At 43.5% G+C, this 15,658-nt stretch overlaps 1 protein-coding gene across 1 annotated transcript in view; it reads left to right on the forward strand.

The window, feature by feature from the left end:
- The window catches only part of SOGA3 (SOGA family member 3), an 80,272-nt gene that overhangs the window by 8,360 nt on the left and 56,254 nt on the right, over nucleotides 1-15,658 (forward strand). Inside the window, exons 3-4 of the mRNA XM_040429114.1 lie at nucleotides 3,832-3,990; nucleotides 13,558-13,629. Coding sequence (XP_040285048.1) covers nucleotides 3,832-3,990; nucleotides 13,558-13,629 — 231 coding nt within the window. The remainder of the gene's footprint in view (nucleotides 1-3,831; nucleotides 3,991-13,557; nucleotides 13,630-15,658) is intronic.

The raw sequence follows: 15,658 nt of genomic DNA on the forward strand, positions 1-15,658 counted from the left end.
GACCGGAGTCCTCCAGCCACCACCTTGCGGGGCTCCGTACTCGATATAGGTGCGGGTCCCAGCGCCTATAAGAGAATGGGGGCATATCCTAGCGATATGCCCTTATTGTCTATGATGAGACAACCTCTTTAAGAATATTAAAAAATGTTTATCCATCAAGTTCCATTAATGCAAGAATAAATATTATCAAGAATGTTTGTTTTATTATATTCTTCTTATTCCAGTGTATCTACAAGCAGGAGTCCGCGATAACTTCTACCCTGCAATCCCATCAGTAGAATTCATAGACTGGGAATAAGACATGAACTATGAAATTTTCTATAACGGCCTATGTAGGCAGACAGACGGACATGGAGACAGATGGAGTTGTATTCTTATCACACTGTCCTATTGTATTATTATTATTGAACTGCCAAAATGCCAGATAATTAGAAGCTGTAACCCATAAGAAAGTTCTGCACAGATATAACTACACAAATATACAGTATATAGTATATACAATGCATTTGAAAAGTCTTCAGGTCCTTTCACTTTTTTTCACATTTTGTTATGTTGCGGCCTTGTGCTAACTTAAAAATAAAAAATGCAAGTGTTCCCCCATCAATCTGCACTCAATTCCCCATAATAACAAAGTGAAAACAGAATGTTCAAAATTTTAGCAAATTTATTGAAAAGGAAAAACTAAAATCTTGCATTGACATAAGTATTAAGACCTTTTACTCAGTACTTAGGTAAAGCACCTTTGGCAGTGATTATAGCCTCCCGCCTTCTTGGGTATGATATCATAAGGTTTGCACATCTGGATTTGGGGATTGTATGCCATTCTTCTCTGTAGATCCTTTCAAGCTCTGTCAGGTTGGATGGAGACCATCAATGGATAGCCATTTTCAGGTCCCTCCAGAAATGCTTGATTGGGTTCAAGTCAGGGCTCAGGCTGGGCCACTCAAGGACACAGAGTTGTCTTGACTATGTGCTTGGTCATTGTCTTGTGTGAAGGTGAAAAAAGTTCAATCTTTGCTTTATTAGACCAGAGAATCTTGCTTCACCCAGAGTGCTAAATGCACAGGAGACCCAAAGCGGGGCAAAGCGGTCCAGCACTCTAGCTTCTTGATAAAATCCACAGACTTTATTGAAGAGATAAAAACCATGTAGCACAACACCACATGTTTAACGTACGCGTTTCAAACCCTGCGGTTCTAAATAATGGCCCTAATCTTGTTTCCCACAGTCAGGGAGTCCTTTAGGTGCTTTTTTTTTGCAAACGTTCATTTTGTCTTTTACTGAGGAGAGGCTTCTCTCTGGCCACTCTGCAGTGAAGCCCAGATTGGCGGAGTGCTGCAGAGATGGTTAACCTTCTGGAAGTTTCTCCCATGTACACACAGGATCATTGATCTCAGCCAGAGTGACTATTGGGATCTTGGTCTCACCTCTCTTATCAAGGCTCTTCTCCGCCAATTCGTTTTGTAGGGTGACCAGTTCTTGGAAGAGTCCTGGTTGTTTCAAACTTCTTCCATTTAAGAATCTACAATGTTTTCTTTCCTCCTCATGGCTTGTTTTTTGGTCTGATATGCGTTGTCTGCTGTGAGACCTTATATAGACAGCTGTGTCTTTCCAAATCATGTCCAATCAACTGAATTTACCATAGGTGAACACCATCAAGGTGTAGAAGCATCTCAGAGATGATCAAGAGAAATGGGAAGCCCCCACAGCTAAATTTCAAGTGTCATAGTAAAGGATCTGAATACTTATGTCCATGCAAAATTTAAGTTTTTCATTTTTACAAATTTTGCCACAGATTTTGCTGCATAAATTGACATATTGTACAGTCGTGGCCAAAAGTTTTGAGAATGACACAAATAATAGTTTTCACAAAGTTTGCTGCTAAACTGCTTTTAGATCTTTGTTTCAGTTGTTTCTGTGATGTAGTGAAATATAATTACACGCACTTCATATGTTTCAAAGGCTTTTATCGACAATTACATGACATTTATGCAAAGAGTCAGTATTTGCAGTGTTGGCCCTTCTTTTTCAGGACCTCTGCAATTCGACTGGGCATGCTCTCAATCAACTTCTGGGCCAATTCCTGACTGATAGCAACCCATTCTTTCATAATCACTTCTTGGAGTTTGTCAGAATTAGTGGGTTTTTGTTTGTCCACCCGCCTCTTGAGGATTGACCACAAGTTCTCAATGGGATTAAGATCTGGGGAGTTTGCAGGCCATGGACCCAAAATGTCAACGTTTGGTCCCCGAGCCACTTAGTTATCACTTTTGCCTTATGGCACGGTACTCCATCGTGCTGGAAAATGCATTGTTCTTCACCAAACTGTTGTTGGATTGTTGGAAGAAGTTGCTGTTGGAGGGTGTTTTGGTACCATTCTTTATTCATGGCTGTGTTTTTGGGCAAAATTGTGAGTGAGCCCACTCCCTTGGATGAGAAGCAACCCCACACATGAATGGTCTCAGGATGCTTTACTGTTGGCATAACACAGGACTGATGGTAGCGCTCACCTTTTCTTCTCCGGACAAGCCTTTTTCCAGATGCCCCAAACAATCGGAAAGAGGCTTCATCGGAGAATATGACTTTGCCCCAGTCCTCAACAGTCCCTGATGTTTTTTTTGGAGAGAAGTGGCTTCTTTGCTGCCCTTCTTGACACCAGGCCATCTTCCAAAAGTCTTCGCCTCACTGTGCGTGCAGATGCGCTCACACCTGCCTGCTGCCATTCCTGAGCAAGCTCTGCACTGGTGGCACTCCGATCCCGCAGCTGAATCCTCTTTAGGAGACGATCCTGGCGCTTGCTGGACTTTCTTGGACGCCCCTGAAGCCTTCTTAACAAGAATTCTCTTTCCTTGAAGTTCTTGATGATCTTATAAATTGTTGATTGAGGTGCAATCTTAGTAGCCACAATATCCTTGCCTGTGAAGCCATTTTTATGCAACGCAATGATGGCTGCACGCGTTTCTTTGCAGGTCACCATGGTTAACAATGGAAGAACAATGATTTCAAGCATCACCCTCCTTTTAACATGTCAAGTCTGCCATTTTAACCCAATCAGCCTGACATAATGATCTCCAGCCTTGTTCTCGTCAACATTCTCACCTGAGTTAACAAGACGATTACCGAAATGATCTCAGCAGGTCCTTTAATGACAGCAATGAAATGCAGTGGAAAGGTTTTTTGGGATTAAGTTAATTTTCATGGCAAAGAAACACTATGCAATTCATCTGATCACTCTTCATAACATTCTGGAGTATATGCAAATTGCTATTATAAAAACTTAAGCAGAAACTTTTCCAATTTCCAATATTTATGTAATTCTCAAAACTTTTGGCCACGACTGTAGATTTAGAGTCACCACAGGTCACTACCGTTGTGATTTCCACTAAGATTTTTTACACACTGTGCAGATGAGATTTTGTAAAACCTGCTGAATTGCGGGTGAAAAATCTGCAGTGAATCTGCCCCATGCGCCAATACAGTAACGACCACCATGCACTGCTGGACATCTGCTGTAGACTCGCCAACTGCTGGACTAATAGGTTAATCTCACATTGGACCATAAAGTGCTGAATTAAAATCTAACATAAGAGTGCTGATTCAGTCATGTTAATAATACAGAATATGTTTAATATCTTCTAGTTCAGGACTACATTGCAGTTACTTGTATTACCACTTTGAGTCACATCATCATATATGCCATCTATTTTTAATACCGTATGAATATTTAATCAGATTTGAGATCATTGACTGATAGATGCATAAAGTAACATAACATGCATAACATCCGCCATCGCTATAGCATTAGTGTACTCTCCAATTATCTTACTGTAGGTAGCCAAGGACGTATCAGTGAGACTTCATCACGAGCTGGAAAATGTGGAAGAAAAGCGGACTAAAACAGAGGAGGAGAATGAAACGCTCCGTCAGCAGCTGATTGAGGTCGACATAACCAAGCAGGCACTGCAGAATGAGCTGGATAAGCTGAAGGAGGTCAGTGGGTTGCAGTAACAGATTTTTGAATGTTGAGATGCCTGCCGCAGCACTTTCTTCACTTATAGCATCTTGTATTCTGCAAAGTTCAGCAGGAATAGTTAATGGATCATTCTGCATAGTCACTGAAAAAGGTTAGTTGTCACAGAATTCCTTCTGTTAAAGGGATTGTCCGAGTTATAATAATATAGGCCAATCAGCATTATAACATATCTACTATTACCTTTGTAAATCACTCTCTTTATCTATAATGTCTTGTTTCTTCTGTGCTGATGCGGGTCACGTGACCCGCGACGTCATTCAGCAAGCTTCCTGTGCTGACGTTTCGTGTACAGGCTTATCCCTGCCTTAAGGAGTGGCCTGGCTCTGTACACGAAACGTCAGAGCCTTGTGTGGCCGCCCCCTCCCTCTGCATCTGGCTGCCGCGGCTCCTGTAAGGGATCGCGTATGCGCGATCCTTACCAGTGCTGGCAGCCTTGTGAAAAGATTCACTGGACTGGTGTGCCCGCTCCCTCCCTGTGATCCACCGGTGTCCCCTGCCTCTGCGTCTGGCTGCCGGCCGGCTCCTGCGCGATCCTTATCAGTGCCGGCAGCCTTATTAGCATTGCCCTATTCCACTGGCCATCAGAACCAAAAGCCACCCCCAGGAACAAAACAAAGTATAGCTTAGATATACTTATATATTAGATATAGAGCTATATCTAAGCTATACCCAAGTGTGGGGATTCGCTCTGGTAGTTAGGACTAGTGGATGCAGTATAGAGGCAAAGTACACAGTTCTTGAATCAAACAGCGGTGATTATTCACACATTAGTGTATAACAAAATGCAGATAAGGTGTATCACAAAACGCAGGTAGCTTGGTGTTTGTTCACACACAAGGAAAGTCCATAAGCAATAAAAGTCACCTTTTCTCCTGGGTGTTAATTCACACCCTGTTAGCTGTTCAGCCTAATCAAGTCCATAGGCGGCCTGTTCGCCTTTAGAGGGCCCTGAGTTCTCCAGCCTGGCTCAAACCACAAATCTCAGCACAGCCCTCAGTTCACAGCACACAGACTCCTGAGCTCCACTGTCACAGGGAGGTAAATCCACCACACCTGGCAGTACTGGCTGGTTTTTATGCCTGGCAAAACCCGGCCTGGAACATGGGGAGTAGTCACCCACCCAGCACTTTGACTACTCCCAGTAAGAGCCGTCCCGGATCAGCTATGACAGCCATGCTAAATCTCACGGTGTCACTTAGCAATAGCTGCTGCTGACACATAAAATACCGGCTCTTACTTCACCGAGGCCAGGAACCTCTGTGACACATACCTTCCATCCACGATGATTCCAGGTACCTTCTTACACTAAGCTATATCTAAGCTATATCTAAGCTATACCTAAGCTATACCTAAGCTATATCTAAGCTATACCTAAGCTATACCTAAGCTATATCTAAGCTATATCTAAGCTATATCTAAGCTATACCTAAGCTATATCTAAGCTATACCTAAGCTATAGCTAGGCTATACCTAAGCTATATCTAAGCTATATCTAAGCTATACCTAAGCTATATCTAGGCTATACCTAAGCTATATCTAAGCTATATCTAGGCTATACCTAAGCTATATCTAAGCTATACCTAAGCTATATCTAAGCTATATCTAAGCTATAGCTTATGTATAGTTTAGATATAGCTTAGATTAGAGATAGATAGATCTATATATATATCATCTATATATATGTATATGGTAAAGTATATATATTTATATACTGATCTATCTCTATATACATATATATCTATATACTTCATCTATAGATGTATATATATATATATATATATATACACACACACAATCTATATATGTATATAGAGATATATATTTACTTATCTATATTTCTATATACATATATATCTATATATACTAGGGCTGCACGATATATCTAAAAAAATAATCGAATCGCGATAATTGCCAAATGCGATATGGCGATTTGGCCGACCCGAAAATGCAGCAATTATATATGAAGGGGCCCCGCGCACATAACTGGCTTTGTGTGTAAAGTATTTTACTACTGTCTGAAACAAGCTCTCTCCTATTGATAAAATGGCTCGCCTCTGTACTCACTTTCACTATGAATGCACTGCAGCGAGCTGGCCGGCCGCCGCGTGACTGACGTCACTTAGTAACGCTCCTGCTTCCTGAATTAAGTGGGAGGAGCGTTACTAAGTGACGTCAGTCACGCGCCGGCCGGCCAGTTCGCTGCAGTGCATTCATAGTGAAAGTGAAAGTGTCCTCCACAGATCCCCCATAACAGTGTCCTCCACAGATCCCCATAGCGGCATCCACAGATCCCCCATATAACAGCGTCATCCACAGATCCCCCCCATAACAGCGTCATCCACAGATCCCCCACATAACAGCGTCATCCACAGATCCACCACATAACAGCGTCATCCACAGATCCCCCACATAACAGCGTCATCCACAGATCCCCCACATAACAGCGTCATCCACAGATCCCCCACATAACAGCGTCTTCCACAGATCCTCCACATAACAGCGTCATCCACAGATCCCCCACAACAGTGCCATCCACAGATCCCCCATAACAGTGCATCATCCACAGATCCCCCATAACAGTGCCATCCACAGATCCCCCATAACCCAGCCGCGTCAGCAGCTCATATGGGAAAATCCAAGCAAATAGACCTCTAGCACAATTCCCTTAAAATATCGCATCGCATATCGTTATCGCAATTTTTAGGGCCCTAATCGCAATCGCACAAAATTCCCATATTGTGCAGCCCTAATATATACCACCTATATATAAGTACATGGAGATATATTTTTAGAGAAAGAGATGTATATACACTCACCTAAAGAATTATTAGGAACACCTGTTCTATTTCTCATTAATGCAATTATCTAGTCAACCAATCACATGGCAGTTGCTTCAATGCATTTAGGGGGGTGGTCCTGGTCAAGACAATTTCCTGAACTCCAAACTGAATGTCAGAATGGGAAAGAAAGGTGATTTAAGCAATTTTGAGCGTGGCATGGTTGTTGGTGCCAGACGGGCCGGTCTGAGTATTTCACAATCTGCTCAGTTACTGGGATTTTCACGCACAACCATTTCTAGGGTTTACAAAGAATGGTGTGAAAAGGGAAAAACATCCAGTATGCTGCAGTCCTGTGGGCAAAAATGCCTTGTGGATGCTAGAGGTCAGAGGAAAATGGGCCTACTGATTCAAGCTGATAGAAGAGCAACGTTGACTGAAATAACCCCTCGTTACAACCGAGGTATGCAGCAAAGCATTTGTGAAGCCACAACACGCACAACCTTGAGGCGGATGGGCTACAACAGCAGAAGACCCCACCGGGTACCACTCATCTCCACTACAAATAGGAAAAAGAGGCTACAATTTGCACGAGCTCACCAAAATTGGACTGTTGAAGACTGGAAAAATGTTGCCTGGTCTGATGAGTCTCGATTTCTGTTGAGACATTCAAATGGTAGAGTCCGAATTTGGCGTAAACAGAATGAGAACATGTATACATCCTTTGATGGCTACTTCCAGCAGGATAATGCACCATGTCACAAAGATCAAATCATTTCAAATTGGTTTCTTGAACATGACAATGAGTTCACTGTACTAAAATGCCCCCCACAGTCACCAGATCTCAACCCAATAGAGCATCTTTGGGATGTGGTGGAACGGGAGCTTCGTGCCCTGGATGTGCATCCCTCAAATCTCCATCAACTGCAAGATGCTATCCTATCAATATGGGCCAACATTTCTAAAGAATGCTATCAGCACCTTGTTGAATCAATGCCACGTAGAATTAAGGCAGTTCTGAAGGCAAAAGGGGGTCCAACACCGTATTAGTATGGTGTTCCTAATAATTCTTTAGATGAGTGTATGTGCATATATGTACATAGAGAGATAGATCAGTAACTATATACATAGATGATATTTACTGATCTATATCTCTATATACATATATGATATATCTACATCTCTTTCTCTCTCTCTCTCTCTCTCTCTCTCTCTATATATATATATATATATATATATGGTATATATAGATGTATATACAGATATAGATCGATCTGCAATGTGACAGGAAGATCTGCCTGTGTGAGCTAGGGGATGATCATGTGACCGTGTTTGTATGCAAGGTTAGGTTGTGCAGTACAGGGGGCGGGGAAGGTCAGATTATCCACGCCCACATATATTCACGAGGGAGAGCTTAGTCATTGTTCTTACACGCCCCCACAGCTTTGCTAAAGCTTGTAAACAAAGCATGAATAAGGCTACTTTCACACTTGCGTTCAGAGCGGATCCGTCTGCATTATATTGTAGAAAAAATTCTAAGTGTGAAAGTAGCTTCAGATGGATCCATCCAGACTTTACATTGAAAGTCAATGGGGGACGGATGCGTTTGAAAATTGAGCCATATAGTGTCAAATTCAAACGGATCCGTCCCCATTGACTTACATTGTAAGTCTGGACGGATCCGTTTGCCTCCGCACGGCCAGGCGGACACCCGAACGCTGCAAGCAGCGTTCAGGTGTCCGCTTGCTGAGCGGAGTGGAGGCTGAACGCTGCCAGACTGATGCATTCTGAGCGGATCCGCGTCCACTTAGAATGCATTAGTAGCTGGACGGATGCGTTCGGGGCCGCTTGTGAGACTCTTCAAACGGAGCTCACAAGCGGAGCCCCGACGCTAGTGTGAAAGTAGCCTAACAGAACTATGCAAAGGTGTAATATGGTTTTTCTCTTAAGAAATCAAGCTTAACTAGTGTACAGTACAGACCAAAACTTTGGACACACCTTCTCATTCAAAGAGTTTTCTTTATTTTCATGACTATGAAGGCATCAAAACTATGAATTAACACATGTGGAATTCTATACATAAACAAGTGTGAAACAACTGAAAATATGTCATATTCTAGGTTCTTCAAAGTAGCCACCTTTTGCTTTGATTACTGCTTTGCACACTCTTGGCATTCTCTTGATGAGCTTCAAGAGGTAGTCACCTGAAATGGTCTTCCAACAGTCTTGAAGGAGTTCCCAGAGATGCTTAGCACTTGTTGGCCCTTTTGCCTTCACTCTGCGGTCCAGCTCACCCCAAACCATCTCGATTGGGTTCAGGTCCGGTGACTGTGGAGGCCAGGTCATCTGGCGCAGCACCCCATCACTCTCCTTCATGGTCAAATAGCCCTTACTTTCAAAGTTTTCCGAATTTTTCGGCTGACTGACTGACCTTTATTTCTTAAAGTAATGATGGCCACTCGTTTTTCTTTACTTAGCTGCTTTTTTCTTGCCATAATGCAAATTCTAACAGTCTATTAAGTAGGACTATCAGCTGTGTATCCACCTGACTTCTCCCCAACGCAACTGATGGTCCCAACCCCATTTATAAGGCAAGAAATCCCACTTATTAAACCTGACAGGGCACACCTGTGAAGTGAAAACCATTTCAGGGGACTACCTCTTGAAGCTCATCAAGAGAATGCCAAGAGTGTGCAAAAGGTGGCTACTTTGAAGATCCTAGAATATGACATATTTTCCTTTGTTTCACACTTGTTTGTTATGTATATAATTCCACATGTGTTAATTCATAGTTTTGATGCCTTCAGTGTGAATCTACAATTTTCATAGTCATAAAAATAAAGAAAACTCTTTGAATGAGAAGGTGTGTCCAAACTTTTGGTCTGTACTGTATATGTATGTCCTGATGAGTTTTATAACTTTCTATAACTTAGAGTTCACCTTTTTTATAATTTTGCTTTGAAATGTGAAAGAAAAGAAACATGGATTTGCCTTAAAGGGCTTGTCTCACATAAGCCATAATAGGAATTATGGATGATAGAGTGCTGGTAGTCACCTTTCACAAACAGCGGGTCTCCATCTGGTGGGTCCAAGGCTTCCATTGATGACATAATTTGAATGGATGGCATGTCATTTGACGTTTCCTCTGCAGCAGCTGTAGCTGTATGATGGGCTCCTGTCATGCTTCGATGTGGGAGGGAAACACCACACCGAGCATAGGAGGGAAGGGGGGAACGGTGAATGGAAGGAAAATGGACACCTCCTAGTGAAAACCCTAACCAAAATCCTGACTGACTACCAGTAGGAACAGACCCCAAAGGTAGGTAAGTTCATACGCAGGAATACCTAGAGTCCTATCAAGCCCTATAGGACCCTGGTACTAATGGCAGGGACAAGACTACCCGTTCCTCCAAAAGGAAGGACGAACGGGAGTCTCCTACAGGCCTAATACACTGCTCCAAAAAATAAAGAGAACACAAAAATAACACATCCTAGATCTGAGTTAATTAAATATTCTTCTGAAATACTCTGTTCTTTACATAGTTGAATGTGCTGACAACAAAATCACACAAAAATGTAAAAATGTAAATCAATTTTTTTAACCCATGGAGGTCTGGATTTGGAGTCACACTCAAAATTAAAGTGGAAAAACACACTACAGGCTGATCCAACTTTGATGTAATGTCCTTAAAACAAGTCAAAATGAGGCTCAGTAGTGTGTGTGGCCTCCACGTGCCCGTATGACCTCCCTACAACGCCTGTGCATGCTCCTGATGAGGTGGCGGACGGTCTCCTGAGGGATCTCCTCCCAGACCTGGACTAAAGCATCTGCCAACTCCTGGACAGTCTGTGGTGCAACGTGACGTTGGTGGATAGAGCGAGACATGATGTCCCAGATGTGCTCAATTGGATTCAGGTCTGGGGAACGGGCGGGCCAGTCCATACCATCAATGCCTTTGTCTGGCAGGAACTGCTGACACACTCCAGCCAGATGAGGTCTAGCATTGTCTTGCATTAGGAGGAACCCAGGGCCAACCGCATCAGCATATGGTCTCACAAGGGGTCTGAGGATCTCATCTCGGTACCTAATGGCAGTCAGGCTACCTCTGGCGAGCACATGGAGAGCTGTGCGGCCCTCCAAAGAAATGCTACCCCACACCATTACTGACCCAATGCCAAACCGGTCATGCTGGAGGATGTTGCAGGCAGCAGAACGTTCTCCACGGCGTCTCCAGACTCTGTGGCGAATTTGCCAATCTTGGTGTTCTCTGGCAAATGCCAAACGTCCTGCACGGTGTTGGGCTGTAGGCACAACCCCCACCTGTGGACGTCGGGCCCTCATATCACCCTCATAGAGTCTGTTTCTGACCGTTTGAGCAGACACATGCACATTTGTGGCCTGCTGGAGGTCATTTTGCAGGGCTCTGGCAGTGCTCCTCCTGTTCCTCCTTGCACAAAAGCGGAGGTAGCGGTCCTGCTGCTGGGTTGTTGCCCTCCTACGGCCTCCTCCACGTCTCCTGATGTACTGGCCTGTCTCCTGGTAGCGCCTCCATGCTCTGGACACTACGCTGACAGACACAGCAAACCTTCTTGCCACAGCTCGCATTGATGTGCCATCCTGGATAAGCTGCACTACCTGAGCTACTTGTGTCTCATGCTACCACTAGAGTGAAAGCACCGCCAGCATTCAAAAGTGACCAAAACATCAGCCAGGAAGCATAGGAACTGAGAAGTGGTCTGTGGTCATCACCTGCAGAACCACTCCTTTATTGGGGGTGTCTTGCTAATTGCCTATAATTTCCACCTGTTGTCTATCCCATTTGCACAACAGCATGTGAAATTGATTGTCACTCAGTGTTGCTTCCTAAGTGGACAGTTTGATTTCACAGAAGTGTGATTGACTTGGAGTTACATTGTGTTGTTTAAGTGTTCCCTTTATTTTTTTGAGCAGTGTACAAACAATAAGGAAATGCAACACACAGAACCCAAACAAAATACAAAAGGGAAAGGAAAGACTTAAAGGGGTATTCCCATTTCATTAATTGCTGTTAATCAGTTTCCCCAAGTGTCCTTGAATAATCTTCTAAATAACTTCTATTTCCTAACTTGCACCGTTCTCCTGAAAAATCCCTTCATCTGCGCCTGTGTTGTCTACCTGTATCCTCTAGTTACGGCCACATACTTGCGAGGCTTGTATGTGCCGCGCCTGCGCCTGCGCACACCTTCTCCCCAGCCGGCCGCTTGAGAACGCGCACGCATGCCCAAAGACCTGCATGCTGGAGATAGTGCCGGGGAGAGAAACGGTCTGCCTGCCACGCTGCTGTCCTGCAGATGCTAGAGGAGGAAGGAGGGCCCTGGAAGACCACAGTGGCAGTTTAGGGATTGATATGCTCCCCTATTAGTCCTGGGCCGACTCCTTCTGGGCGCCGGAGCACACGGCGTCCTCGGTTGCTATGACGCCGTGCGCTCCCTCCTGCCGCCGGAATACAGTGATACACTCTTAGATCATAGCAGTGTATTACTGTTTTCCGGCAGCAGGAGGGAGTGCACGGCGTCATAGCAACCGAGGTGGATGGGCTTTACATTCTTTGCAGGCTGCCAGAAGGATGACTCATCCACATGAACAGCACAAATGACTGAGCTCTCAGGGTGAGTCATGAGGAGGCGTGGCCGGCCTTCACTCAACTGCCTGAGCCAAACCAGGAAGTTATCAGGACATTTACTGCTGGTAAGATTGAAAAGGCAAGATGGGACAACCCCTTTAACTTCAGAGAGGCTATGGAAGCACCAGGAACTCAGCCAAGATCCAACCACAATCTATCCAAAGGTCCAAACAGAAGCTATAAACCGCACAGCATTGTGGGAGAAACAACTATAAATAGAGAAGGTTAAATGACCATAATAGCCACACCTGGGGAAAGAAGGTGTGGCAAGCACCAGAGACAACACAGACTTCATTTGATTCAAACGGAAAACATGTCAGATCAAACCACATGTTGCTAGTCTCACCGATCTCCTGCCACCTATCGCGGGAACATCCGTTTCAGCTTCTAAAGCTGGTCTACAAAGGGCTGGATTCATGAGATACTCAAGCCTTAAATTTATTTGTGCACCTTTGGGTGGGGGTTGGCAACCCCGCCCCCCCCCCCCCCCCCCCCCCTTTGGCAGACCTGCGAAGGGAAGCATATTTGACTGCTTCCCAGCGTTGGCTCCTGGCTCCATCTCTTCCCGGCCTCAGCTTCTCCGCTTGGAGGTTGGCATCCTGCGAGTGGAGCAGAGAAGCTTAGGCCAGAGAAAGGAGGAAGCAGGTAAGTATGCTTCCCTTTGCAGGTCTCTCAAAGAAGTACAAAAGTGCACAAACTCTTTAATGAGCGATCTGGACTGTCTAATCCATTCTCCTTGCTCAAAAAAAGAAGCCATCAGATGGGTGGTCCACATGGTGTCTTTTGTCCACTAGCATTACAAATACTCCTCATCATGCTAATGAACACCCCATAATCTAACATGTCTAATCCATTCTCCTTCCTCAAAAAAAGAAGCCATCAGATGGGTGGTCCACATGGTGTCTTTTCTCCACTAGCATTACAAATACTCCTCATCATGCTAATGAACACCCCATAATCTAACATGTCCATGGGATAGATGATAAATGTTGGTAGTCGGAAAACTGCATGGTTTCCTTTTAGGTTGCCATGTCTGCTTTTAGGACATCTTTGTGTAAACGTCTCCTATATTCTTTGTCCTTAGCTATCATTGAAAAGAAGAGGGAGCAAGGATGCCCAGAAGTCAGAGAAAAAGCCTGTACAGACACCAACAGAGGTATGTTGAATAGTTTAGTTATTAAAAGGCTATGATCTGCATGTTTTTTTAACTGCACCTTTTCTTTAGGGCCCTATTAGACCAAACGATTTTCTGACCAATCATTGTTAACAAGCCTTCATAGGAACGCTCATTCCTGATTATTAGCCCTTATAATCGTGTCGACAATCAGCCAATAATCGAGCACTCATTTGATGGCTGATATGCATCTTTCATCATGATGAAAGATGCCTATGATCTGCAGCACATCTCCCTGTGAAATCAGTGATGTACTGCTGATATTAATAGAACTGAATGATGGAGGAACCACTGCGGGAACAATCATTCCTCCCACATTCATTTTTCATCGGCCATTGCAAACGAGTGCCAATGGACGCGTGTATTGTCCATCAGCACTCATCCTGCCAGAACATGGGGTGGTGTAATAGGGACCTTCATCTGTTGCTTTAGTTGTTTCCTTACAAAATAGAATTAGTATACAAGATAATTAATCACTGCAAATAATTACTCATCTCATTTGTCTTTTTGAGATACCGATCTTCACATTCCAGGTTTTCTGGCGGTGGTTAAACATGAAACCGCAGTTCAAAATTGGTTGTTATAGGCTGTGTACCAATTTTGGAAAATGTGATCCTACTGCAAGGACCTATTTGTAAATTTTGGAATATTGGTTGAATGAAGCTATTTATCGTCACTGATTTGTGTGTATTCTTTAGTAATCATACACTAAATTATGCAGATTGCCCAGACTGAAAGTTAAGTTACCCCCTCACGTTAACATTTACATTCAAAGGTATGTAACATTTTGGTCGGGGTATTGTGTGTGATTCCAGTTTGCAATTCTGTGATGATAAATAGCTTCACCAGATTAAAATTCCTAAATGAAGAAATTTTATTTTTCAGGTTTGGTCATATTATCTAAAACCTTTACGCAACCTACAGATTCTTTGTGGGTTATCTACGCTTCATGTTGCAGTTGTGTTTGATAAGTATTTCCTGTAATCTGGTATATGAGCCATGTGTAGTATTGGGCAGGAAATGTGGACCTACACAGCTATTGTGAGTTGTTACACCTCTCATTATATATCCCTTTATGTTACTGATGGTATGGTATATTCATCATGTAAATAGCAGTTCTCTTTTTTACACTCACTTTATTACTGGATATGCTGCAGGTGACATTAGCAGAATACTCGTGATGTATATGGTGCAGAAAGAAGTGTGACTATCACAACATTCATACAACCATCATGACAGCCATCTGATATCTCCATTTTTAGTGCTCTCGTTAGCTGAAGTCCATTTGATTTTCTGACAGTGCTCTGCTCCATTAACCAGGTTGTTCCTTCTTGTAAAAAATAATGACTTAAGTATGAGGGATATTTAGGGATTTTTTAATGAACAATTGCCTAATAAATAATTACTGCAGTGGTATAAAAGCACATTTATAAAAAAAAAAAAACTGCTGAATCGGTTGCTGGTCTATTACCCTTTATATCCAGTAATAAGTAAAACTTTGAAAACTCACTTCCCCGACTTTTTGCTGCTGGATGAATTTCATATTGAGCAAACTTATTTCTCTCAAGACTATGGAGGCTGCATTGCTTTAATGGGGTTGTTCTCATTTGGGGAGCCTTTCTGCCAGACCCTCCCATGCTGCCAGGCCTGCAGAGTGAAGCGTACCTTACCTGCTCCCCGACGCTGGGTTTCCAGCTTCTGTAGTCCCCTGCTGCCGCTTCCTTGCACTAGTCTCCACGTGTCAACATCTACACGGGCTGGCCACATCGGTGATTTGTCCCCCGTGTGTGGGGGACACGTCACTAACCCAGCGGAGGGGTTCGGGTAAGTATGCTTCCCTCCATAAGCCCAGTGACATGGTAAGATCTGGCAGAAAGGCCCCCCAAAAAGGAATATGCTGCAACATTCTGCATTAAAAAAAAAAAAGCAAAAATGCCAGTAGCCCAAAAATGCATGTGTGTTCTGCCTTCCATACATAATATAGACTTTAAGTTAACATCTGGATTTGGCT

This window comes from Bufo bufo, chromosome 4 (assembly GCF_905171765.1).
Source record: "Bufo bufo chromosome 4, aBufBuf1.1, whole genome shotgun sequence".
Taxonomy (NCBI): Eukaryota; Metazoa; Chordata; class Amphibia; order Anura; family Bufonidae; genus Bufo; species Bufo bufo.